Below are 27,699 nucleotides of genomic sequence, written 5' to 3' on the forward strand. Positions count from 1 at the left end.
GAAAATACCTCAAAATTCTTCATGCCGCCTCAAAATCCCACAAAATTCCACAAAACTCCCACAAAATCTTCTCAATATCCTACAAAATTCAAGAAAAATCCCAACAAATTGCAGAAAAATCCCACACAGTTCATTAAATGTTTTGAAAACCCCAGCAAATTCCAGAAGCATCCAACCTAATATCCACAAAATACCACAAAATCTAAGAAAAATCTCTCAAAATTCTTCAAGTCCCCACAAAATCCCACATAATTCAAGAAAAATCCCACGAAATTCCAGAAAAATCCCACACAGTTCCCTAAATGTTCTCAAAACCCTACCAAATTCCAGAAACATCCCACAAAACCCCCACTAATTTGCACAAAATCTAAGAAAATACCTCAAAATCCTTCATGCTGCCTCAAAACACCTCAAAATCCCACAAAACTCCCACAAAATCTCCCCAATATCCTGCAAAATTTAAGAAAAATCCAACACAATTCATTAAATATTTTCAAAACCCTATCAAATTCCAGAAACATCCCACCAAATCTCCAGAAAATGACACAAAATGTAAGAAAAATCCCACTAAGTTCTTCAAGTCTCCTCAAAATTCCTCAAGATTCCAGGAAAAAAATCTCACCAAATTCTCTAAACCTTCCCAAAACCCTACCAAATTCCAGAAACATCCCAAAAAATCCCCACTCATTTCCACAAGATCTAAGCAAATACCTCACAATTCTTCATGTCTCCTCAAAATCATTCAGATTTCCACAAAACACCCATAAAATCTCCCCAATATCCTACAAAATTCTAGAAAAATCCCCAAAAATTGCAGAAAAATCCCACACGATTCCCTAAATGTTCTGAAATCACTAACAAATTCCAGAAACATCCCACCAAATCTCCACAAAATTCCAAAGAAGCTAAGAAAAAGCCCTCATCATTCTTCAAGTCTCCACAAAATCCCACCAAATTCCATAAAAAACTCCAACAGAATTGCAGAAAGCTTCTCAAAACCCCACCAAATTCCAGTCACATCGCACAAAACCCCCACAAATTTCCACAAAACCCAAGAAACTACCTCAAAATGCTTCATGTCTCCTCAAAATCCTTCAAAATTCCCACAAAATCTCCTCAATATCCAACAAAATTCAAGAAAAATCCCAAAAAATTGCAGAAAAATCCCATACAATTGCCTAAATGTTCTCAAAACCCCACAAAATTCCAGTCACATCCCACTAAATCCCCGCTAATTTCCACAAAATCTAAGAAAATACCTCAAAATCCTTCATGCTGCCTCAAAATCCCACAAAATTCCACAAAACTCCCACAAAATCTTCTCAATATCCTACAAAATTCAAGAAAAATCCCAACAAATTGCAGAAAAATCCCACATAGGTCCCTAAATGTTCTCAAAACCCTACCAAATTCCAGAAACATCCCACAAAACCCCCACTAATTTGCACAAAATCTAAGAAAATGCCTCAAAATCCTTCATGTCCCCTCAAAATCCCTCAAAATTCCACAAAACTCCCACAAAATCTCCCCAATATCCTGCAAAATTCAAGAAAAATCCAACACAATTCATTAAATGTTTTCAAAACCCTATCAAATTCCAGAAACATCCCACCAAATCGCCAGAAAATGACACAAAATGTAAGAAAAATCCCACAAAGTTCTTCAAGTCTCCTCAAAATTCCTCAAGATTCCAGGAAAAAAAATCTCACAAAATTCTCTAAACCTTCCCCAAACCCGACCAAATTCCAGAAACATCCCACCAAATCTCCAAAAAATTCCACAAAATCAAGAAAAATCCCTCAAAATTGCAGAAAAATGCCACAAAATTGCAGAAATCTTCCCCAAACCGTACCATATTCCAGAAACATACCAAAAAATCCCCACTAATTTCCACAAGATCTAAGCAAATCCCTCACAATTCTTCATGTCTGCTCAAAATCCTTCAGATTTCCACAAAACACCCATAAAATCTCCTCAATATCCTACAAAATTCAAGAAAAATCCCCAAAAATTGCAGAAAAATCCCACACGATTCCCTAAATGTTCTGAAATCACTACCAAATTCCAAAAACATCCCACCAAATTGCCACAAATTTCCACAAAATATAAGAAAAATCCCTCACAATTCTTCAAGTCTCCTCAAAATCCCTCAACATTCCAGGAAAAAATCTCACAAAATTCCCTAAATCTTCCCCAAACCCTACCAAATTCCAGAAACATCCCACCAAATCTCCACTAAATTCCAAAGAAGCTAAGAAAAATCCCTCACAATTCTTGAAGTCTCTTCAAAATCCCACAAAATATGAGAACATTCCACACCTGTACAATAAAATGTCACAAAATTCCAGAAACATCCCACCAAATCTCCACAAAATACCACAAAATCTAAGAAAAATCCCTCAACATGCTTCAAGTATCCACAAAATCCCACCAAATTCCAGAAAAAACTCCAACAAAATTGCAGAAAGCTTCTCAAAACCCCACCAAATTCCAGTCACATTCCACAAAACCCCCACAAATTTCCACAAAACCCAAGAAACTACCTCAAAATGCTTCATGTCTCCCCAAAATCCTTCAAAATTCCCACAAAATCTCCTCAATATCCCACAAAATTCAAGAAAAATCCCACAAAATTGCAGAAAAATCCCATACAATCCCCTAAATGTTCTCAAAACCCCACCAAATTCCAGTCACATCCCACAAAACCCCCACAAATTTCCACAAAACCTAAGAAAATACCTCAAAATCCTTCATGTCTGCTCAAAATCCCTCAAAACTCCCACAAAATCTCCTCAATATCCTCCAAAATTCAAGAAAAATCTCGCAGAATTGCAGAAAAATCCCACACGATTCCCTAAATGTTTTGAAATCTCTACCAAATTCCAGAAAAATCCCACAAAATCTCCACAAATTTCCAAAACAGCTAAGAAAAATCCCTCTCAATTTTTCAAGTCTCCACAAAACCCCGCAGAATTGCAGAAAAGTCCCACAAAATTGCAGAAATCTTCTCAAAACCTCACCAAATTCCAGTAACACCCCACCAAATCCCTACAAATTTCCACGAAATCTAAGAAAATATCTCAAAATTCTTCAAGTCTCTACAAAATCCCTGAAAATTGCAGAAAAATCACACACAACTCCCTAAATGTTCTGAAAACCCTAGCAAGTTCCAGAATCATCCCACCAAATCTCCACAAAATTCCACAAAATCAAGAAAAACTCCTCAAAATCCTTCAGCTCTACTCAAAATTATTCAAGATCTCATAAAAATCACACAAAATATTTAAACTTTTGCAAAATCCCACAAAATTGGAAAAACATCCAACGAAATTGCAAAAAATTTAAAAAAAAATCCCTAAATATTCCCAAAACCCTATCAAATTCCAGAAACATTCCACCAAATATCTAGAATATCCCACAAAAATCAAGAAAAATCACACAAAATAAGAAAAAATGACTCTTCTTACACACAAAGTTCACCAAATCATTCCCTGCATTTCTCCTTTTCACTGTCTTTCTTTCATCCACTCAGAGGTCCAGCTTATCATGATCTGGTGCTTATCATCAACTGATTGTGCTCTTGATTTCTACCACTGCAAGAGATGTAGAATCATCTAAACTGAACACAGAAACAAACTCCCTCTGTCAGCCCATCTTCACATTCCAGATCACTTTCAAGATGTCCATGGGGCATTTGGAATGATGAGCTCTCCACTGCTGGCTGCAGGCTCTGGAGATTCTTTCTCCACATTCAGCCAGGCTTGTATTCCCCAACAATTCCTGGTAGCCCATCATGTTTTCTTTGGCTAGAAGAGGAACAATGAAAACCTTACCAATGGCACAACTCCCCAGTGCACAAGGAAAAGAAAGAACAAGTTGTCAAGTTCTTCAAATATTTGTCCTGCTTTGCTGCAAGAGTTGTGCTGCATTCACAGTGTGGGAAGCCAAGAGAAGCTGCAGCTGGGGGCACATCTTGTGACAGGAGCTGTGCCTTGTTCTCCAGGACAGGTTGTTGGAAAGGACAGGACTGGGGAGGAGATTCTGGGAAAATTGAAACAACTTTTTTAAGAAATGAAAATAAAATCCAAAGAAACAACCAATATGTTTTTTTCTATTTTTCTCTATTGATTTTTATGTTTCCCTTCTCCATCTTGCACTGTTTCTCCATCCCATTCATTCCAAATGGATCTCACCTCTAAGATCTGAGACTCGGCAAGTTTTAGACACTGTAAAATACCATGAGCTATAGCCAGTTTGACTCCCCCTGATTTACTTGGAAAGCAATGCTGGAGACACAAGTGCAGTGCTTGGCTCAGGTACAAATTCTGCATTCAGGGAATGTGCTCAGACAGTGTCTGACCCTCAGCAGGGACAAGGCACAGCAGCAGCCAAGGGCATTGCTGTGCCCCTGTGCAGGAGTCAAGACTCTGGCTCTTGGCTCACCAGGGCAAAGCTCCCGTGTTTGGCCAGGCTCAGGGGCTGCCCGGGGAGCGCGGGGCTCGGGGCGGGGCCGAGCGGGCAACGGACAAACGGACACGGGGACAAACGGTCCCGGTGCTTCAGTTGCAGCGGCAGCACCGAAAGCAGCGAAAGCAGCGAAAGCAGCGAATTTATCAGTTCCCTGTCTTTCTTCTCCCTCTACCACTGTCCTGCATCCTCTGCCGCTCTCCCTTTTCCTGTGTCCCATTCTCTTCCAGTTTCCCTCTCCCCGTGCCCACCCGGGCCATGCCCCCGGTCCGCCCCCGGCCCCGGGCGGGGCTGCCCCGGCCCCGGCCCCGGCCCCGAGCATCCCTCCGCGGTCTCGCCTCCGCCCAGCTCTGGCTGTGCTGGCGCTGGCGCTGCTGGGCGGGCATCATTGCCTGGGGCTGGGGCGGCATCGCTGCCCTTTGGCTCCGCCTGGCCCGGCCCCGGCCCCGGCCCCGGCCCCGGCCCCGGCCCCGGCTCCTCCCAGGGCCCGCGGAGGACACAGGCGGCGCGGCCGCTGCCGCCGCCTCCGCTGCGGCTTCCCCGGCCCGAGCTCCGCCGCTCAGCAGCGCGGCCGCCGGCCCCGAGCCGCCGCTGTCGCGTTCCAAAGAGCGAACGCCTGCGGATGCCCGGCCCGGGGAGGTCGGGGAGCGCTCGGGGGCCGTTCCTGGCCCCGGGCCGAGCACTGACGGCCGCGTCTCTTCCCCAGGGAAGGCGCAGGAGGCCCTGCAGCAGCGCTACCGAGTGGGTTCACTGCTGGGACGTGGCGGCTTTGGCAGAGTTTTCGCAGCCACTCGGCTCTCGGACGGACTCCCGGTGAGCGGTGGGGCCAGCGGCGGGCGGAGGAGGAGGAGCGGGCGGAGGGGGTGGAGGAGGAGAAGGGGGCGGAGGAGTAGGATGGGGCTGGACACGGCAGGCACTGAGCTGAATCCGCTGTTCCCTTTGGCTTACAGGTGGCCATCAAAAAGGTGCCACGGAACCGCGTCCGGCACTGGGGCGAGCTGGTGAGTGAGCGGGGCCAGCGGCAGAAGCCAGGGCGTGCCGGGCAGGGATGAGCCGGGACCCGGCAGGGTGGGAGCTGCCAGGACACCTGGAGGGAGAGCGGGCATGGGGCCAGCAGAGGGCACAGAGCATCCCGGGCTGGATGAGGGCTTCCCGAGCCCTGGCACGGCCTCAGCCCCACTGACAGCACCGTGCTCCTCCCGCAGCCCGACGGCACCAGCGCACCACTGGAGATAGTGCTGCTGGACAAGGTGTCCACAGGCTTCCCCGGTGTGGTGCAGCTGCTGGAGTGGCTTGAGCTCCCCAGCTACATTGTTATGGTGCTGGAGCGCCCGGAGCGGTGTCAGGACCTGCGGCACTTCATTCGGGCACGGAGGTTCCTGTCCGAGGAAGAGGCGCGGGAGCTGTTCCGGCAGGTCCTGGCGGCCGTGCGGCACTGCACCAGCTGCGGGGTCCTGCACCGAGATATAAAACCAGAGAATATCCTGGTAGACCTGGACACCGGCGAGGCAAAACTGATAGACTTCGGCTGTGGCACCTACCTTCAGGAGACAGCCTACACTCAATTTGCAGGTGAGCCCACACAGGGGTAGGCTTCTGGTCCCAGCATCTCCTGGCCCAACCAGGGTGTGGCAGCAGGGATTCTCCCAGGACTGGCGCTGGGGCAGCCAGCCTGACAAAATCCTCCATGGGTAGGGGTGGCAGAGAGGGGGAGGCAGAACCTGTGCACCAGCTGGTTTCGTGTGCAGTTGAGAATGGGCTTGGACTGCTCTGCTCACCTGGTTTGCTTTGGTTCAAAATATGTTTTGGGCAATGCCAGCAGGGAGGATGTGGGTATGGTTTTTCCCCAGCACTGAGTGGGTATTTCCCTTTGTGTGTCATGGTCGGGCCTTGCCAGGGTTTCTGCTGCCCTCTTCCAGCACCAGTGACTTCGTTTCCAGCCACGGATTTGTACCCAAGTCCCAGGTGCTGGCGAGAGGGCAGCAGGTCACCCCATGGGCCACTGGGGAAGCCCCCACATGCCCAGGGATGCTGGGGTCAGGCTCTGGGAGCAGCAGCATCCCCCTGATGAGCTCCATCCATATTCCATAGGAACACCATCATACAGCCCCCCGGAATGGAACGACTTTGGGTGGTACCATGGCGAGGCAGCGACCGTCTGGACCCTGGGCATCCTGCTGCACGAGATGGTCTGCGGGGAGCACCCTTTCAGGAGGGGCAGGAACATCAGATGGGGCCAGCTCCCGCTGCCACAACAGCTCTCCCAAGGTGAATCCTCATCTCTGGGCACGGGGGGAACACCAGTGTTGGGAGACAGCAGCGGGCTCGTGAGCATCCCGCTCTGGCAGCTGCTGAGGAGGTGGCACATGTCCTGCTCTCCTGCTCTCCTCCAAAACAAAAAAATTAATGGGAAAGTTTAGGCCCAGCTCTGAGCACATCCAGCGTGTCCTGGGCACGGGAATAGTGGGACAAAGCAGACAGGAGCCTTCTCCAACTGACCAGTGGTTTGTGGTTTCTCTCCCCAGATTGCCAGCTTCTGATCAGGTGGTGTTTATCCCTGAACTCCTTGGACAGGCCCTCATTAGAAGACCTGTTCCATGATCCCTGGATGCAGGATATTCATCAGCCCTAGAAGAAGGGAGAGAGCCACAGGCACAGTGATGCAGGGACCTGGTAAGTTACAGCTCCACACATGCCCTGGCAATCAGCAGCAAAGAAACCCAGACTTTTTTGTCCTGCCTGTGTCACTGCACTGGGCTCATCAAATGGGAACACACAGCCCTTGTGCTGGAGCTGAGCTGCTCTGCCCAGCACTGGTGGGCACCATCTGAGCTGGTTTTGCTTGTCCTGGTTCACTGACAGCCGGGCCCTGGGCAGAACCCTGACAGCCTGGTGTCACCCCAGGGAAGAAGGAGCCCCTGGAGAAGCTGTACCAGGTGGGGCTGCTGCTGCTGCTGGAGACATGGAGGAAAACAGCAAGGATGACATCCTCTTCCTCCACCTGGCCAGCGGCAGCTGGCGATGATGGACTTTGATTCTGGCACCTTCTTCAAAGCCAGGCCCCACAGTGAATTTTCAGGTCAGTCCAGACCCAGGGGGATGCTCCCAGATTTGAGCATTGGCCGGGAACCAAAGGTTTCCCCTTCACTGGGGCAGATGCAACTGATTCCTCAGTGGCTGCCCAGCTGGTTTTTGGCAGGGCTGGGGACATGGGCTGGGGTGGTTACGAAATGGCAGTGGGATCCTGGCCCTGCCAACAGCCCCCACCACCCACCATGCCCCGGGCTGGGGCTGGGGCAGCCAGCCCGACACAAACAAACCCCCATGGCAGGAGCACAGGTGGGACTCCAGAACCTGAGCACGGCTGCTTTGCTGGGCAGGCAAGGAAGGGCTTGGGCTGCTCCACTCCCCTGCTTTGCTTTGGGATCACCGTGATTTTGGGGGACAGTGCAGGGGGAAAGGGAGAAAGCATGGGCTTCCCTCACCCATGGGTGGGTTTTTCCCCAGAATGTAGGGGTTGGGCCTTGCTCAAGCTCCTGACAGAGATAAGATTTTTTACCATTTTTCTGGTTTCCCCTTTTTGTCTGTAATCTATTTTCATTAATTTGTTGTTTGTTTTTCTAAAGGAAGCGTTCTAGGTGGGGTCCAGTCTGGATCGGGAAGTGCTTGGGACCAGCTGTGGCGTGGATGGGCCGTGCCCTTGGAGAAGACTGAGGACATCGTTTGGGACCAGCTTTTCTTCTGGCAGCGGATGGTGTGAGGTGGGTCCTCATCTCCTTGGCATGGGTGGGACAAGAGCTTTTGGGAGATGGCAGCGGGCACAGGAGCATCCCGCTCTGGGCAGCTGCTGAGGGGCTGGATCTGCCGTGGCTGGCTGCAGGCTGGGCACATGTCCTGCCCTCCTGCTCTGCTCCCAAAGGCAGCAGTGATGGGCAGCTTTGGGCCCAGCTCTGAGCACGGCCAGCATGGCCTGGGCACCGCGGCTGGCTGGGACAAGGGGACAGGAGCCTTCAGCTGACGGGCGGTTTCTGCTTTCTCTCCTTGCAGCCGGGCTCTGCGGATGCTGAGGCTGCTCTGGGCTCTGCCAGGGCTCTGCTGGGCTCAGCACCGCGCCGGGATCAGCCAAAGAAGAAACGGTGTGACCTGCAGCAGAGACTGGAGCATTTTGGCAATGCAGCTCAAGTCTGCAGAGTGTCCACCTCCAAGGGAAAACATGACACCTCCCAAAAATTAAACTTGTTCCATAACTTCTGAAATGAAATCCATCTGGGATGACCCCAAATGACATTTTTCATCTTGCTCAAGCTGTAGCTCAGCCCTTCTCTGTACAGTTTTCTCCCACACCTGCCTTTTACTTCGCAACTGCTCCCTCCTTTCCCCCAGTGAGTTCCCAGCCCATCACAGTCTCCATCACACTGCAGCCTTCCTTGATGCTCCTCACCACAAGGAAGGCCAAGCCCCAGTCTCAGGGACTCATCCTGTCAGTGGCTGAAGAGCAGCAATGTCTGTCTGTGCCAGGGGCTCTTGGATGTCTCTGTATCCATGGACAGAAGGGTCTGTCTGTGCCAGGGGCTCTTGGATGTCTCTGTATCCATGGACAGAAGGGTCTGTCTGTGCCAGGGGCTCTTGGATGTCTCTGTATCCATGGACAGAAGGGTCTGTCTGTGCCAGGGGCTCTTGGATGTCTCTGTATCCATGGACAGAAGGGTCTGTCTGTGCCAGGGGCTCTTGGATGTCTCTGTATCCATGGACAGAAGGTCTGTCCTTGTGAAGGTTTCCATAATATCTTGGTACCCATGAGTATGGAATGAACACAGAGAGTGAAAGTGTCAGTCACGTTGTTTGCACACTCCTTCCTTTCCATACAAGACACATCAATGCACACCCCCACGTATAGATATATTAAAAGGATAGGGATGGATAAAGATTTCCCACAGAGCTCTAACTTTGGCATAACTCACCTTGTAAGCCATGGCCAGGGCATTTTTTTCCCAGCTCTGTGGGAGTAGTTGTCCAAGAGCTGAAGGGAGCAGCATTTAGAAGCAGTTTCAGGATTTCTAGGCAGGAAATGGAGCTGACAACCATGTAAGCAACTGTGCGTTCGTACTAAGCGTTGTGTTATGTAAGTCTACTAATTAGTCTGATATTTACTGATTTTCAGGCTCAATGCCTAAAGTCGTTCTAATTTTGTCCATCTCAAGGCCGTTTTCGTCTTGGGACATCACTTATCTTCCAAACTACATCCTGTACCTCAATTTTAACATGTAACATCTGCAAAGGGATGCATCTGCCTTGTAACACTGATTCTTTTGATTGCTTCTAATAATAACTTTAATAACAGTTACTATTTAGTTAGCGCAAATCAATTCCATTTATTACAAAGCTGAGCCAGAGCTTCAGCATCTCTCCCAAAATCACAGAACCACAGAATGCCTTGGCTTGGAAGAGACCTTAAACCTTAAGTGAACCTTATCATTCCATCAACTGCCATGGGCAGGGACACCTTCCACTATCCCAGGCTGTTCCAAGCCCTTTCCAACCTGGCCTTGGACACTTCCAGGGATCCAGGGGCAGCCACAGCTTCTCTGGGCAAGCTCTGATCTCTGCCCAGGTGAGCAGGGACAGGAGCCGAGGGAACGGCTGGAGCTGGGCCAGGGCAGGGCTGGGCTGGAGATCAGCAAAAGCTTCTTCCCCCACAGGGGGCTGGGGCACTGCCCAGGCTCCCCAGGGAATGGGCACGGCCCCGAGGCTGCCGCAGCTCCAGGAGCCTTTGGCCAGCGCTGCCAGGGATGCACAGGCTGCGATTGTTGGGGTGTCTGTGCAGGGCCGGGGGCTGGACTCCATGATCCCAATGGGTCCCAGATCCCAGCTCAGCCCCTTGTGCAACTCTCACCCTTTGGCTCAGCCTTTGTGTCCCCTGGAGGCGCTGGCAGAGCTGATGGGGTGGGGCAGGAGCGGGGCAGCCCCAGCGTTCCCCTGGCAGTGACACCACAGCCGGGGCAGCCCCAGCGTTCCCCTGGCAGTGACACCACAGCCGGGGCAGCCCCAGCGTTCCCCTGGCAGTGACACCACAGCCGGGGCAGCCCCAGTGTTCCCCTGGCAGTGACACCACAGCCGGGGCAGCCCCAGCGTTCCCCTGGCAGTGACACCACAGCCGGGGCAGCCCCAGCGTTCCCTCCCTGGAGATGCTCCAAGGGAAGCGTCCAGAGCCGCGTCCAGTCAGCGGAACTGAGCGGCCACTGAGCACCCCCGGCCTGGGCTGCTGTGGATTCCTCTGCAGACAGCTCGGGGAAGGTCCCCTTGGCCACCCCCACAGTGCCACAGACAAGTGTCACACACAGTTACAGAGCTCTGCCCAGAGCTGACGGGGAGATAATTTTAAAAAAAACCAAAAATATCACCACGGAAAAGAGAACTACCTAGCAGAGCTGTTCCAACGCTTCAGTTGAGAAACCTGCATGCACACAAGACCTGGGGCTGCAAAAAATGAGGCTTTATTGGCACATTTGCAGAAAAATCAGGTTTAGGACAGGCCATCAGCAGAACTGTTCTCAGCTGGGTGAAAAAGGCCCCTTTGGCAGCTGCAGGGCCATTGAAAATGCAGACCCTCAGGCTATGGGGGAGAAAAGGGCTCTGAATTCCCCTCCCCTGACACACAAACCCTGCTCCCAGGCTGCTCCCCACACAGGATTCTACTGGAGGACTGTGGAAAGCTGAGAGTTGGCTCTGGCTTCTCCATGTTCCGTGTCCTAAAGCTGCCTGGGAGAAGAAATTTAGGGTCAACTCCACTGGCACAATCCCTCCTGGCCCAGGGCACAGCGCCAGGAAGGTCTTTGCTCCTCCCTCAGCCCTCCCTGAGGAGGCTGGCAGGGCTTGCAGGTTTATGGCATTTGTCCTTGCTGCCCCTCACATCCCACTGCCCCACAAAGAGCCCCGAGCCACCCGTGAGGGACAGGCCCTGCTGTGCCAGGCCTGGGCTCAGGGCTTGGCCTTTCTGCTTCCTCCAACCCAGCCAGGGCTGGCTCAGCATTGCAGTTCCCTGTGCTGTGCCCCAAGCTCGCTCGGGCCCTGCTGGAAAGGGACCTGAGGTACCTCGATCCCCTCGGGCAGTGCATGGGAGAAAACAACAAACTTCTCAGGAGGATGGGAAACAAACTTTCAGCTGAAACCTTTAGAGAGTGAGGTACTCGGGAAATCATAAAACTGCATGCAATTAGAGGAAATCACTTCACTAAGCACTGACTGAGCCAACTCGTCCAACCCATCCAACTTCAAGCTATCCAGATTTTGAAAACTGGAAGTAAGGGAAGGAGAGAGAGGGACAGAGATCCACAGTCAGCCTTGGATCCAGCACCATCTCAGCTGCTGTGAGCTCCAGGGCCATGGCACATGTCAGTGTCACACCCGTGTCACAGCCTCACCTGCTCTGCTCCCTCTCCCAGCTGGGGTTTTCGGGGTGCCAGGGGCTTGGCAGCCACTTTGGGGCTGGAGCAGAGGCTGCAGTGGCTGGGCTGGGGCAGTGACTGCCCCACCTAGGCAGAACTTGCTCTGCCCCCCAAACACACCCTGGAGATGTCTGGGGCCATTCATCATTTCTCTGCTCTCCAGCACCGAGGCAACGCACTCTGGCTACAGCTCTGAGCTCGTGCCCACGGCAACCAGCCCTGGCAATGGGGCTCCATGGAGCTGCTCTCAGGAACACCCTAAGAGCTGGGGAGTGCCCCAAAACCTCCTGAGAAATGTGAGATACCTTAAAATCTCGTTGGGAACATGGAATATCCAAAACTCACTAACGGGTTTCCCCTCCATTCATCATCCCCAAACTTTGTCTGTCTCATTCCAGACCCCACCCCACCTCCCCAGTCCAAACCTCAACCCATCCCATTCCTGCTGGACATCAAGACCCCATTCTCAAGCCCTATTTCCCCCATTTCACACCTCCCAAACTCCATCCCAACCATCCTGCCCCACCCAATGCCCATCTCACCCCTCCTGATTTGCATCCCACTTCACCCAATCCCCTTCCAACCCCATTCCACCTGATGCCTTCAGAAGGCTGACCTAGAACAGAGCCCAGACAGAGTTAAGAATAAAGTTTATTAAAAGGCCTTAAAGGATACACCTTGGGCAGTACAAGAGCCTGGCCAGGGCTACACACAAGATGGACCAAAAATGGTCACAAAAATGGACAATTCATCGCAAGGTCTCACATTTTTAGAAGTTTAGGTCCATCTGCATATTTGGGTTCATTGTTCAATTACAGCTTCAGATGATGAAGTCCCATCCTTCTTGTTTTCTCTCTTCAGTCCACCCTTGTTTATGCTTTTGGGTTTGAAACTTCTAACAACTGTCCTTGGTATCAAGCTAGAAAAGGAATTGTTTTGTCTACCTACTCTGTGAAGAGAGCTCACTAACACTTCACAGGAAGTTCAAAACTACAAACCTAGGCAGTGCAGAATATGAAAAATATGAAAGCTGAAACTTAAGGCAACACACCCTGAGGGGCTGTGGAATCCAGGAAATCTGGGTGGGAATGAGTCCTCTTTTCAGTGGCATAGAGTGATTCTGAGGTGACAGATTGAACTCGCTCATCTCCTTGAGAGCCAAGAGATGGAGACAAATATACCAAATACCCCCAAAACCCACCCATTTAACTCCCTGAATACCAGATTCCCTTGAAGCACTAGTAAAAGTGAGGCTTTAGATGCCTTTGATGAATTTGTAGACTTTTACCCCAATTTTGTCTGTTTTAAAGGGATGAAGATGAATCAAAAGAAAATTAGGGCCAAATCAAAATGACCACCAGCCCAGTGTGTTCCCAATGCAGATCACTGGGAACGTGGGTCATCAGGTCCTGCCCAACGTGGGTCCTCTGATGGAGGATGGAGCTGGAGCAGTGCATGAAGCTCTTCCTGCACTTGGGGCACTCACAGGGCTTCCCTTACCGGTGCCTCTGTTGGTGTCTGGTCAAGTGAGAGCTCCTGGAGAAGCTCTTCCCACACTGGGGACACTTGTAGGGCCTCTCCCCAGTGTGGATGCGCTGGTGCCTGATGAGGGTGGACTTTCGATTGAAGCCCTTCCTGCACTCGGGGCAGCGGAAGGGCCTCTCATCCGTGTGAATCCGCTGGTGCTTGAGGAGATTGGAGCTGGTCTGAAACCTCTTCCCACACTCAGGACACTCGTAGGGCCTCTCCCCAGTGTGGATGCGCTGGTGGATGGTCAGATGGGACGTCAGGCTAAAGGTCATCCCACATTCCCCACACTCATAGGGACGTTCCCCAGTGTGGGTCCTCTGGTGGTAGATCAGATTGGAGTTCTGGCTGTAGCCCTTCCCACATTTCCCACACTCGTAGGGCCTCTCACCAGTGTGGATGCGCCGGTGGATGATGAGGTGGGAGTTTCGCTTGAAGCCCTCCCCACAGTCAGGGCAGCAGAAGGGCCTCTCATCCGTGTGAATCCACTGGTGCACGAGGAGATTGGAGCTGATCCGAAACCTCTTCCCACACTCACCACACTCGTAGGGCCTCTCCCCAGTGTGGATACGCTGGTGACGGATGAGGTTGGAGCTCCAGCTGAAGCCCTTCCCACATTCCCTACACTCGTAGGGCCATTCCCCAGTGTGGATCATCTGGTGGCGGATCAGAGTTTTCCTCTGGCCAAAGCTCTTCCCACACTCCAAGCACTTGTAGGGCTTCTCCCCATCCTGAAGCTGCTCATGGACCACCAGCTCAGAGCCCTGGCTGGATCTCTGGCCACTTTCCCGGCACAGGGTGGGTCTTTCCTCCTCAGAGCACCCTGGGATGGGTTTGGAGCCCCTCCTCCTGCGGGATCTCTGAAGCTTTTCCTCCCCATTGGATTCCTGCACTGTGGAGCTGCTCAAAATGGCCTCTTCCATAAGGTTCTGCTGTGGGGATTTGTCCTCCCTGGTCTCCATCCTCAGCTCCTTGTCTGGGAGAAGAAGGACAAGAAGAGGATGGGATTTGCCTCCGTGCCAGAGGGAAGGGGAAGGAGATCCCCCCAGTGAGTCCCCGGCAGGACGGCGTCGGCAGCGGGGTTGTGCTGGGCTGGGAGATGGAGCAGGAAGGAAGGGGAAAGGGGCACTGACTTCCTCCTCACCTGCCTGGGTGTCCTGGAGCATCTTCCTCTTCCTCACAGCCTCCTTCTCCATCTGGACAAGGTCTGGGAATGGGAAATACTGGTTTAGGAAAAATACAATTCACAAGCACATTGGGTATGGGGGTTCCTCCTGCCCACATCCATCTCTAGAAGTCACCAGCCTTCCATAAAAACCTCCAAAAAACACCAAGATTCAGCCCTGAAAATGCCTCCCAGGAGTTCCCCATCTCTGGTCTCTCTCCTTTGGTGTTCAGGGGTTCCCAGCTGCCAGGGGTCACACTTGTACTTTGGGTCCCCTGTCTGCTCAGTCCCTGCCCTCCCCAGGCTGCTGGGAGTGCCAGGAATCCAAAAAGCTCCCCCTGTTTCCATCTCCCCACTCAGGGATGCTGGGACCCCCAGTGTCCCCCAAGGGGCATTTTCCGCTCAGCTTTGCAGTCCTTAATTCTTAAATATCCCCACCAAAAAAATCCTGGTGTTGTATAAGGTTAGCCCCTACCTAACCTCCCTTTTCTTTTCCCTATCCCATTGGCTGTAACCCCCCTGTATCCCATGGCCACCCCCTCCCCCAAGTTTAAGAGAGCACCCGAGGAATCTCAGCCTCTTTCTTGTCCCAGGCGATCCACATACAATAAACCCAGGACCACGTCTCATAAGTCTGAGCCTTCTTTGTCTAAAATACCTTAGGTCCATGTTGGATATATTTTGAGACCCCTTCCCGCCCGTGTTCTGAGAAGGGCCGACACATCCCCATGGGGAACAAGAATGAAGGGGTTTGTGGAGTATTTACAACATCTTCCTCCCTCTCCTCCCCTTCCATCCCTCCTCCTTCTCCTCCCTAACACCAGCGCCTTCTCCTACTTCCATCCCTTCTCACTCTCCTTCTTCATCCCTCCTCTTCCATCCCTCCTCCTCCTCCCCCAGGAGCAGTGACACCCTCGGTGCCCCGTTCCCAAACCCCTCACAGCCCACGGCAGGAGCGGGGATGGAGCCGGGACAGGTCGGGATGGGCAGCGCGGGGCTCTCCGCTGCTCCCACCCGCTGGGGACGGGGGGAACCCGGCCCGGGGAAAAGGAGAGGGAAACTGGGAAAATTGGGGGCTGCAGATCCAACCTGGGGCTGGCTGGGGACCCTGGCTGGGGACTACCAGCCCTTGGGGCTGCTCTGGGGAGATGCGGGAGGGGGGAACACAGAGAGGGCTGGGGGATCCCAGGAGTGGCAGCACTGGCAGGGACTGGTTTGTACTGGGATCATCCTGGCAGTGGCTGAGATTGCACTGGCTGTGTACTGACATCATACTGGGATCATACTGGGAGCAGCTGGGCCCATGCCAGGAGAGATTGCGATCACACTGAGGGAGACTGGAATCATACTGGGATCAGACTGGGATCATACTGGGATGATACTGGCAGTGAGTAGGAGCCTGCAGGGGGCAACTGAGACCAGGTTGTGAGGAACTGGGAATATGCCCTGCGCTCCCCAGAACCCCGGCATCACCCCCCATAGGTCCCATATGTCCCCCAAACCCTTCAGGATCCCCGAGTGCCCCCTCAGCGCCCGTTCGGGACTCCCCAAAGCGTCCCTGGATCTCTGAATGCTCCCGACCCCACAGATTTCTCTTCCAGCCACTGCTGGGAATTCATCTCCCATCATCCCACAACACAGTTCCGCGCCCAAACCTCCTGCCGTGTCCCCCGCCCTAAAGATCCCGGTTACAGCTCCCCAGGTTCCCCCCAAGTGCTCCCGAGCCGTATACATTCGCCCCCAGCACCTGCAGCACGGCTCGGACGCAAAAGTTTTCTCCAAGCGCTTCCCCACACCGCCAAACGCGCCTTCCGAACCACTTCCGGGACTACAGCTCCCATCATGCTCCGCGGCGCCCATAGAGCGCTATTCCAGCCGGGACTCCATCTCCCGTCATGCCCCGCGCCTCACCGGAATCCATTGGAGCTGCGCCTTCAACTCCCGTGATGCTCCGCGGCCCCATTAAACCGTATCATACCGGCGCCTACAACTCCCATCATCCCCCGCGGCCCATAGATTCCCTGTTACAGCTCCCCAAGTGCCCGCCCGGACCCCGAAGGGCCCCCAGATTCCCCTCCCTGACCTCCAAGCACCCCCCTGGACCCCCAAGTGCTCCCCTGGGCCCCGAATTGTCCCACAGAATCTCTAAGTGCGCCTCCAAGTGCGCACCCGACTCCCCAAGTGTCCTCCAGTCCCCCAAGTTCTTTCTAAATTCCCACCCAGACCCAAAACTGCCCCAAATGTTCCCCAGAAAAGTCTCCATGGACCCCAAAGTGGTCCCTTTTACCCTGTCTGAGAAAATGATAAAAATGATGATCAAAGGACTAAAAATAAGTGTAATTAGCATAAAGAGTGAGAAATAGTGATCAATTAATTAATGTAGGGAATTGTGGTACTTTGAACCAAAGACCAAAGTTTCATATTGCAGTCACCGAGCTCTGCTCATCCATTTAGAGGCTCTGTTGGGGTACGTGGGAGAAGGTGAGGAGGGGTCCCCGGGGGTCGTGTCCCCCCCTGGGAGCGCCTGTGACTCCCCCATGTCCCCCCCATGCCGGGCTCACCCCCTTTTGTCTCTGCCAGAGCTCCTGACCCAGCTCCTGCTGTGCTCTGGGAGGGGCTTTGGGGAGCCCCCCTGGGACCCCCTTGGATCCCCATTCCTGGGCCCTGGGACCCCCCGCATCTCCTTCCCCAGCTCCGGGACCCCCTGCACCCCCTTCTCCTGCACCAACAGCGCCCTGCACCCCCTTTCCCGGGGATCCTCCCCTGCCAGCCCCTGGATCCCCCGGTTCCGTCAGCCCGGGGACCCCCGGAGCCCCATTCCCGGCCATCCCGGGGCACCGCACCCCCAGGCCTCCCTTTCCAGGGAAAGCCGAGCTGGGCACGGGGCTCTCCAGCCGCTCTGGGATTTCTGATCACTCAAAGGAGAGGGAGAGAGCAGCAGAGAGAGAGAGAAGGAGATTGGGAATCGGGGCTCGGGCTCCCAGCGCCCGCTCCTGCTCCGCCGGGGCTGGGGAGCCGCAGCCGCAGGAAAAATGGGATCCGCGGATCCCGGGGCTTCCCCCGCTTTGGGCCGAAGCCGGCGGGTTCCAGGCAGAGTTTGAGCGCAGGGCCCGGGAGTTCAGCCCAGTTTGTCCCGGGGGTCCCGCAGTGCGCGGCCGAGGAGGGTCCCGGGGGATCCCGGGAGGGGATCCCGGGGAATTCCCTGGAATTGCCCCGTCCCCTCCCCCCGCGCTCCCTCGGGCACTTTCGCTTCCGCCTTGGCCGCCCTGCGCCGCCGGGATCTGCCCGGCGACCGGTGACGTCACTGCAGCCTCGGGCTGCCACTGGCGGGCAGCAAAGAGCGGCGCCAATGGCGGGGCCGGAGGCGGCTCTGGGGGCGGGGCCGGAGCTGTGGGCGGGGCCGCAGCGGAGCAGCGCGATGGCTCCAGCGCTGGGGCCGGGGGCGCTCCCGGGGGGCGGCGAGAGGTGAGGGGGACCCCCGGCACCGGGACTCTTTGATCGCCCATTCCGGAACGCCGAGGGACCCCTAAACCCCCATTCCTGGGCGCCACCATCCCACCGAACCCCCATTCCCGGCCCTGGGTCCCACCCTGCACCCCCTTATCCGGCACCAGGAACGCCTGCACCCCTTTCCCGGCCATCCCGCCTCCTGCAGCCCCCAGAGCCCCCTTCTCCTTGACCCATTTACCCCCTGGACCCCTATTCCTACCTCTCCTAGCTGCCGGCCCCTCCTTTCCTCAGCACTGAGGACACCCGGGACCCCTATTCCCAGCCATCCCGGCTTTCCCTGCCCTCTCCTGGCAATGGGGACACCGGGGACCCTTGGAGCTCCCTTTCCTGGATACAGGAACGCCCTGAACTCCAGCCATGCCACATCTAGCCAGCCCCAGCCTCCCCTCTTGTCAGTCCTGGCATCCCCAAATGCCCTTCCCGGCTCTCCCTGTTCCCCCTTTCCTTCAGCCGTGACCCCCCCGATCCCAAATCTCCAAATGTCCCCCCAGTTCTCCTCTCCCTGCGTTCCCTGCACGCGGCGCTGTCGGAGCCCGGCCCGGGCTTCCCGCAGTCCATGTCCATGGGGTCCCTGGCTGGGATCCCCTTCCAGCGCCGCCGCAGCGAGCGGGGCCAGGCGGAGCCGCAGCCACCGGGGATGGCGGCCGGAGCCGAGCCGGGATTTTGGGATAGCCAGGGCTGGGATATTGGGATAGCCAGGGCTGGGATATTGGGATAGCCAGGGCTGGGATATTGGGATAGCCAGGGCTGGGATATTGGGATAGCCAGGGCTGGGATCTTGGGATAGCCAGGGTTGGGATATTGGGATAGCCAGGGCTGAGATATTGGGATAGCCAGGGCTGGGATCTTGGGATAGCCATGGCTGGGATATTGGGATAGCCAGGGCTGGGATATTGGGATAGCCAGGGCTGGGATCTTGGGATAGCCAGGGTTGGGATATTGGGACAGCCAGGGCTGGGATATTGGGATAGCCAGGGCTGGGATATTGGGATAGCCAGAGCCGGCACAAGGAGCGGCACCGGCACGGGGCCAGCAGGGAGCTGCAGATGCTGCAGCAGCGGCACAGCCAGAGCGGGGCTGAGCGGGGGGAGCCGGGGCTGGGGGATCTGTGGGGCTGCGATGGCAACTGTGGCACCGCCATGGGGATCCCTGAGATCCAGGCTGAGGGATTAACAAATTTCCTGGCTCACAGCTGCAGGGAATGTCTCCAGAAATATGTCAGATATGGGCGGGAGGTGCTGGAGTGTAAAGGTGGGGAGGGCAGAATTCCCAGGGAATGTGGGAATGGGAATGTGGGAGTTGGGAGGACAAAATTTGGGAACGTTTGAATTCCCATGGAAATTCCATGGATGGATCTCAGACATCATCCCATTCCCACGGGACCTCCATGGATGGATCCAGCTGCTGTCCCATTCTGTAGATGGATCTCACTGTTATGCCATTCCCATGGAATTCTATGGGCAGATCTTCCTATCCCACTGCTATGGGAGCTCCAATCCGGTTCCCCCCAAACCCATCCTGGGAGACCCCCCATGACCCACCCAGCCCCCCCCAAAACTCTTCCTGGGTCCCCCCTCATCCCCCCACAACGGGAATTCCTGGGAGTCCCCCAGTGTCCCCTCCCCCAGGACTTTGGGGGTCCCACCCGACCTGTCCGTGCACCCCCAGATTTCTTCCACAGCCCCCCTGTGATGGTGGAGGGTGGGGGCCGAGTGCTGGTGCCCCCCTGCCTGCAGCAGATCCAGTGGTGAGGGCAGTTCAGGGGGTCCCTCAGCATTTGGGGTCCCTGGGATTTGGGGTGACCCCCCGGGCCCCCCAGGATCTCCCTGAACACGCTGACACTGCCCGTGCGCAGTGAGAAGGTTCAAACCCGGCACGGGGTCCCCAGCACTGCCACCTGCATTGCCCCGGTACCCCCAAACCTGCCGAGAACCCCCAAACCCTCCGGGACACCCCAACCTCCCCTGATCCCAAACACATCCCTGGATGCTCCAAAAACTCCCCAAGACCGCAAAACCCCATACAGACATTGAGAAGGTTCCTACCTGGCATGGGGTCCCCATCTCCATCACCAGCAGGTTCCCCAAAACAGCCTTGGGACCCCCAATTCCACCCCTGGGATCGTCCAAATTCCCTCATCAGGACTCCTGTAAACCCCCTTGAGAACCCCCCAAATACCACCATGGCCCCAAAAACACCCAGAACTTACAAAAACCCCCAGGAACCCCTCACGAAGGTTTATACGCAGCATGAGGACCCCATCACCTTCATCGGCATCTCCCAGGTACCCCCAAACCCCTCCCGGGGCTCCACTGCCGGAACCAACGGGAGTGGTGTTGCCCTTTTAAGAGGAGTTACAGTGGGACCCGACAATAGCGGGGGCCCTTAAAGCGGCCATGGTAGAGAGAACCCCCAAAATCCACCCTGGGGGACAAAACATCCCCTACAGGGGCTTGGGGTGGGGACACCCCTAAAAATGTCACTTAAAGCCGTCATGATCCCCCCCTAAAAAGGGGTTCGTGGACCTGCGGCCGCACAAACACCCTAAAATGTGGAGGAAGAAACACCCCTGTAGTGGTGGGATCTCTCCAAAAAAGCCTGAAAAAGAGAAAAACTCCTCTTTAAAGCGGCCTGAAGACCCTGAAAGGCCCTGGAAGAGGGACAAGATCCCCTCCTCTGCTGGGGCCTCCCCGAGCCGGGAACTCTCCCGTTCCTGCACTCGGGGGAGCCCCGAACGACGGCGGCTCCTGGGCTGAGCCCCCCTCAGCCGGGGCTGCGGGGGGAACTGGGGGGGCTGGGACGGGGCTTGGGGGTCCTGGGGTGAACTGGGGGACCCTCAGTGCTCCCACCTCCCCCTGTTCCCCTGTCCCGCCCCGTTCCCATTGTTCCCCCAAACCTCCGCTGCCCCCAGCTGGGTTTGGGGGGGACCCAGCCCTTTCCCATCGTGTCCCGGCCCGGCCCCGCTCACCCGAGGGCTCCGAACCACGCCCAGGGACAGAGGAGGGACAGAGGAGGAGGAAGAGGAGGGACAGAGGAGGAGGAAGAGGAGGAGCAGGAGGAGGAAGAGCTGGAGCAGGCAGAGGAGGCTCCACGTGCGCTCCCCGCTCTCTGGATCTGCAGCTCCTTCGGGACCATCGCCCCCCATCCCGCAGGTGCCCGGGGAGGGGGAGCTCGCCCCAAATACCCCGGGGCTCCCTGGGTTTGGGGTTTTTGGGGGGGATGTTTGGGGATGGCAGGGCTCCAGAGCCGAGCCGCAGATGCTCCTCGAGGGGACCCCGGGGGTCCCCGGGAGGTGTTTTCGGGGGGTCCCGGTGGCGGCAGAGCCCCGGCAAAGGGGCCGGGGGGATGCGGGTTCCCCCGCGGTGGGGGTTGGGCTTCCCGGGCCGGGCCCCCCGAGCTCTGCCGGGGCCGCGGGGGCGGGGGGACCCCGGTTTTGGGGAGCCCCGGGAGAGCCGCGGCTTCCCTGAGCGGGGACCCCGAGAGGGGGGGACCCCTGGGATTGCCGGGACCCCGGCGGGGGGAGCTGGGGCTGGAGGGGCGGCACGGCCGGGAAAGGGGTTCGGGGCTCCCGGTGCCGGCGGTGGGAGCCCAGTTGCTCCCCCCGTGTGGTTCCAGTGTCCTCGGCACCGCAGGACGAGCCAAATCACTCCCAGTCATTCACTATTAGGGTACAATTTGTCTCCATTTTCCCCAAATGTTGTCTCAATTATTTCCCCCACTTTTGCTCAATTTTCCCCCAATTTATTCCCATTTTTGCACAGTTTTATTTAATTTTTCCCCAATTTCCCCCCATTTTTATTTCATTTTTTCCTTATTTTTTCTCTATTTTTCCTCATTTTTATCCCATTCTCATATAATTTTTCCCCATTTTTATGCTATTTTTTTTTTATTTTTCCCCGTTTTTCCCCATTTTTCTCCTTTTTCCTCCATTTCCCCCTTTTTTATCTCATTTTTCTCTCTATTTTTCCCTATTTTTTTCCCCATTTTTCCTCCACTTTCCCTTAACTTTTTCCTCATGTTTTCTCATTTTTTCAGTTTTTTCCCCATATTTAATCTACTTTTTCTCAATTTCCCCATTTTACACCACTTTTGCTCCGTTTTCCCCCAATTTTTTCCTTATGTTCTCTCCTATTTTCTCCATTTTCTGCCACTTTTCTCCCATTTTTCCTTCACTTTTACCATTTTTATTCCCATTTTCCTCCATTTCTCTCCCAGTTTCCTCCTTTTTTTTCCCATTTTTATCCCAGTTTATTCTCATTTTTCCCCATTTTTCCCAATTTTTTTTCCATTGTTTTCTCCATTATTTTCCCAAATTTTCCTCCATTTCTCTCCCATTTCCAGCATTTTTTTCCTATTTTTATAGCATTTTCCCCATTTGTCTCTCATTTTTGCTCCATTTTTGCTCCATTTTTTTCTCTTTTTTCCCATTTTTTCCAGCTTTTTCCAGATTGTATTTTTCTTTCTTTTCCTCACTTAATCCCTGATTTTTTCCATTTTTCCCAATATTTTCCCCAATTTCCTCCCTTTTTTCCCATTTTTCCCTATTTTTTTCCCAAATTTTTCCTGGTTTTTTCCAGTTTTTTTTCCTTTTTCTTTTCCTGATTTTTCCCTCATTTTTCTCAATTTTTTTCAAATTTTTTCCCATTTTTTTCCTGATTTTTGCCTCTGATTTGTCCCAAATTTTCCCCATTTTTTCCTGATTTTTGCCTGTTCTTTACCTAAATATTTCCTGGCTTTTTCCCATTTCATTTCCACTTTCCAAGGGTTTTTTTCCCCGCCATCTTTTCCTCATTTTTTCCCTGATTTCTTCCTGGATTTTTTCCCAAATTTTTCCTGGTCTTCTTCCTCTTTCATTTCCTGATTTTCCCCTGTTTTTTCCCAATTTTTTCCCCCATTTTTTCCAGATTTTCCTGCATGTTTTTCTGATTTTTCCCTGTTCTTTTCCCAGTTTTTTCCAGGTTATTCCCTAATTTTTTTCTAAATTTTCCCCTGATTTTCCCTGTATTTCCTAATTTTTTTTCCTGATTTTTCCTGATTTTTTTCCAAGTCTCTTTCCTCTCTCTTTTCTTGATTTTTCCCATTTTTTCCCAATTTTTTTCCTGATTTTCCCCATTTTTTCCTGATTTTTCTTGATTTCTTTTCCTGATTTTTCCTCTTTCTTTTTCTGATTTTTTTCCCAATTTTTTCTTAAATTTTCCTTGATTTTTTCTGGTTTTGTTCCCATTTTTTTCCCTAGATTTTTCCATTTTCCTTTCCCAAATTTTTCTGGTTTTCCCCAATTTTTTCCTGATTTTTTCTTCATTATTTTTTTTTGATTTTTCCAGGTTTTTTTATCCTTTTCCTGATTTTTTTCCCTGATTTTCCTTTTTCTTTACAATTTTTTCTGGTTTTTTTCCCAATTCTTTTTCTGATTTTTATGCAGTTTTTCCCCAAATATTTCTGGCTTTCCCTTGATTTTTTCAATTTTTTTCCAAATTTTTCCCTGATTTTTTTCCCAGGGTCTTTTTGTCTTTCTTTTCCTGATATTGTCCCTGATTTTTCCCAAATTTTTTCATGCTTTTCCCATTTTTTCTCTTCTTCTCCCAAATTTTTCTAGTTTTTTTTCAGTTTCTTCTCAAATTTTCCTGGTTTTTCTCATTTTTTTCCCATTTTACCAGATTTTATTCCTCTTTCTTTTCCTGATTTTCCTCGATTTTTCCCAGTTCTTTCCCATTTTTTTTCCTGATTTTCCCATTTTCCCCAAATTTTTCCTGTTTTTTCTTGATTTTTTCCTTCTTTTCCTATTTTTTCCTGATTTTTCCTCATGTTTTCTGATTTTTCCTGATTTTTCCCAGTTTTTTTCTGCTTTCTTTCCTGATTTTTTTCCCCGAGTTTTTCTTGAGATTTCTCCTTTTTTTTTCCCCCAATTTTTCCTGGTTTTGCCAATTTTTTGTCAAATTTTTCCCTGCTTTTCCTAAATTTTTCCCATTTTTTCCCTGCTTTTTCCCCGATTTTTTTTTTATTTCTCCCTGAGGTTTTTTTTCTGTTTTTGCCCTGATATTTCCTCTTTATTTTCCTTGAATTTACCCTGGTTTTTCTCCCATTATTTCCCCATTTTTCTAGTTTCCTTTGCACTCCCAGTCTAATCCCAGTCACTCCCAGTATGAGGCCAGTGGCCCCAGTTGCTCCCTGTCAGTTCCAGTATGACCCCAGTAGCCTCCAGTGTGATCCCTGGGACTCCCTGTCTCTCCCAGTATATCCCAGTCAGCCCCAGCACACTCCCAGTCATTTCCAGCTCCTCCCAGTTCCTCTCAGCATGATTCCAGTTGCTCACAGCCACTCCCAGTCAATCCCAGTATGACTCCAGTCACACTCAGTGGGATCCCAGTCTCAGCCAGCATGGACCCAGCTGCTCCCACTGTGATCCCAGTATGATCCCAGTTGAGTATGATCCCAGAATAGTTGTAATTCTTCCCAGTTCCTACCAGTATGATCCCAGTTGTCCCTGGAATAGTCCCAGTCCATCTCAGCATGGTCCCACTCACTCCCAGTTTCTCCCACTGTGGTTCCAGCTGTTCCCAGTATGGTCACTGTCACTCCCAGTATATCCCAGCTGCCCAGAGCATGCTTGTGCTCATTCCCAGTCATTCCCAGTTACCCCAGTAAGTTTCCAGTTACCCCAGTACAAACCAGTCCCTGCCAGTGCTGCCACTCCTGGGATCCCCCAGCCCTCTCTGTGTTCTCCCCTCCCGCATCTCCCCAGAGGAGCCCCAAGGGCTGGCAGTCCCCAGCCAGGGTCCCCAGCCAGCCCCAGGTTGGATCTGCAGCCCCCAATTTTCCCAGTTTCCCTCTCCTTTTCCCCAGGCCGGGTTCCCCCCGTCCCCAGCGGGTGGGAGCAGCGGAGAGCCCCGCGCTGCCCATCCCGACCTGTCCCGGCTCCATCCCCGCTCCTGCCGTGGGCTGTGAGGGGTTTGGGAACGGGGCACCGAGGGTGTCACTGCTCCTGGGGGAGGAGGAGGAGGAGGGATGGAAGAGGAGGGATGAAGAAGGAGAGAGAGAAGGGATGGAAGTAGAAGAAGGAGGTGGAGTTAGGGAGGAGGAGCAGGAGGAAGAGGAGGGACAAATGAAGATCAGGGAAAGTAGAAGGAACCATGAGGTCGAGCACTCCCAGAGTTCACAGCCCCCCACCCATGGGATCATCATCCCCCATCCCACAGGTGACCGAGGAGGGGGAGCTCAGCCCAGATATCCTGGGGGGTTCCTGGGTTGGGGTTTTTTTGGGGGGGATGTTTGGAGAATGAAAAACTCCAAACCTGAGCAGCAAATGCCCTTTGAGGGGACCGTGGGGAGTCCCAGCATCCCTTATTGAGGAGATGGAAAAGGGGAGAACTTTTCAGATTCCTGGCACTCCCAGCAGCCTGAGGAGGCCAGAGATCAAGTAGCCAGGGGACCCCCTGTACAAGTGTGACCGTGAGCAGCTGGAACAGGGTGGAACCCCTGAACAGCAAAGGGGAGAGACCAGAGATGGGGAACTCCTGGGAGGCATTTTCATGGCTGAATCTTGGTGTTTGGGAGGTTTTTATGGATGGCTGGTGACTTCTAGAGATGGACTTGGGCAGAACAAACCCCCTAACCCAATGTGCTTGTGAATTGTATTTTTCCCCAAACCAGGATTTCCCATTCCCAAACCTTGGCCGGATGGAGAGGAAGGCTGTGAGGAAGAGGAAGATGCCCCAGGACACCCAGGCAGGTGAGGAGGAAGTCAGTGCCCCTTTCCCCCTCTCTCCTGCTCCATCTCCCAGCCCAGCATGGCCCCCGGCTGCAGGACAACCCCGCTGCCGACACCGTCCTGCCGGGGACGCACTGGGGGGATCTCCTTCCCCTTCCCTCTGGCACGGAGGCAAATCCCATCCTCTCCTTGTCCTTCCTCCCCCAGAGAAGGAGCTGAGGATGGAGACCAGGGAGGACAAATCCCCACAGCAGAACCTCATGGAAGAGGCCGTTTTGAGCGGCTCCACGGTGCAGGAACCCAATGGGGAGGAAAATCCCCGGAGATCCCGCAGGAGGAGGGGCTCCAAACCCATCCCAGGGTGCTCTGAGGAGGAAAGACCCACCCTGTGCCGGGAAGGCGGCCGGAGATCCAGCCAGGGCTCTGAGCTGGTGGTCCATGAGCAGCTTCAGGATGGGGAGAAGCCCTACAAGTGCTTGGAGTGTGGGAAGAGCTTCAGCCAGAGCAACAGCCTGATCTGCCACCAGATGATCCACACTGGGGAATGGGCCTACGAGTGTGGGGAATGTGGGAAGGGCTTCAGCTGCAAATCCAACCTCATCATCCACCAGCGTAGCCACACTGGGGAGAGGCCCTACGAGTGTCCTGAGTGTGGGAAGAGGTTTCAGAGGAGCTCCACTCTCCTCAGGCACCAGCAGATTCACACGGATGAGAGGCCCTTCCTCTGCCCCAACTGTGGGGAGGGCTTCAAGCAAAACTCCCACCTCATCACCCACCGGCGCATCCACACTGGGGAGAGGCCCTACGAATGTGGGGAATGTGGAAAGAGCTTCACTCAGAGCTCCAGCCTGATCCTCCACCAGAGGATCCACACCGGGGAACGTCCCTACAAGTGTGGGGAATGTGGGATGACCTTCAGCCAGAGGTGCCAATTTACCATCCACCAGATGATCCACACTGGGGAGAGGCCCTACGAGTGTCCCAAGTGTGGGAAGAGGTTTCAGACCAGCTCCACTCTCCTCCTGCACCAGCGGATTCACACGGATGAGAGGCCCTTCCGCTGTCCTGACTGCGGGGAGGGCTTCAAGCGAAACTCCACCCTCATCACCCACCGGCGCATCCACACTGGGGAGAGGCCCTATGAGTGTGGGGAATGTGGGAAGAGCTTCATCCAGAAATCTCACCTGACCCAACACCAACAAAAGCACCACTAAGGGGAGCCCTGTGAGTGCCCCAAGTGCAGGAAGAGCTTCGTGTGCTGCCCCAGCTCCATCCCCCATCAGAGGACCCACGTTGGGCAGAGCCCTGATGACCCACGTTCCCAGTGATCTGCATTGGGAACACACTGGGCTGGAGGTCATTCTGCTTTGGTTCTATCTTTTGATTCATCTTCATCCCTTTAAAACAGACAAAATTGGAATAAAAGTCTAGAAATTCATGAAAGGCATCTAAAACTTCAAATTTACTAATGCTTCAAGGGAATCTGGGAGATACTTGGGAGTATTTGGGGGTTGTGGGGTTTTTTGGTGGAATTGTCTCCATTTCTTGTCACTCAAAGAGACGAGAGAGTTCAATCTGTCACCTCAAAACCACTCAGTGCCATTGATAACTACTCAATCCCACCAAAATTACTGCATTCCACAGCCCCTCAGGGTGTGATGCCTCAAGTTTTAGCTTTCATATCTTTCATATTCTGCACTGCCTAGGTTTGTAGTTTTGAACTTCACATTAGGTGTTAGTGAGCTCTTTTCACAGAGTAGGTAGACAAAACAATTCCTTTTCTAGCTTGATACCAAGGACAGTTGTTAGAAGTTTCAAGCCCAAAAGCATAAACAAGGGTGGACTGAAGAGAGAAAACAAGAAGGGTGGGATTTCAT

General features: G+C 53.2%; 1 protein-coding gene and 1 pseudogene across 1 annotated transcript; one reads left to right on the forward strand and one right to left on the reverse strand.

Annotated features, from left to right (window-relative positions):
* LOC131586384 (zinc finger protein 850-like) overlaps window positions 1-14,366 on the reverse strand; it is a 287,187-nt pseudogene extending 272,821 nt beyond the window's left edge.
* A 5,930-nt stretch (window positions 14,367-20,296) lies between these two features.
* Window positions 20,297-27,036, forward strand: LOC131586341 (zinc finger protein 239-like). The gene is made up of 3 exons (XM_058853162.1): window positions 20,297-20,398; window positions 20,628-20,691; window positions 26,195-27,036. The coding sequence occupies exons 1-3, from the start codon at window positions 20,297-20,299 to the stop codon at window positions 27,034-27,036; spliced, it is 1,008 nt and encodes a 335-aa protein (XP_058709145.1).
* Window positions 27,037-27,699: the final 663 nt, after the last annotated feature.

The sequence above is a fragment of the Poecile atricapillus genome, chromosome 19 (assembly GCF_030490865.1).
Source record: "Poecile atricapillus isolate bPoeAtr1 chromosome 19, bPoeAtr1.hap1, whole genome shotgun sequence".
In the NCBI taxonomy this organism is placed as follows: Eukaryota; Metazoa; Chordata; class Aves; order Passeriformes; family Paridae; genus Poecile; species Poecile atricapillus.

Coding starts and splice junctions, on each gene's coding strand:
- LOC131586341 (XM_058853162.1), top strand. CDS start 20,297: ATGGCCCCAAAAACACCCAGAACTTACAAAAACCCCCAGGAACCCCTC. Junction 20,399..20,627: donor CCTTCATCGGCATCTCCCAG/GTACCCCCAAAC, acceptor CCCCCTAAAAAG/GGGTTCGTGGACCTGCGGCC. Junction 20,692..26,194: donor GAAGAAACACCCCTGTAGTG/GTGGGATCTCTC, acceptor GGTGCTCTGAGG/AGGAAAGACCCACCCTGTGC.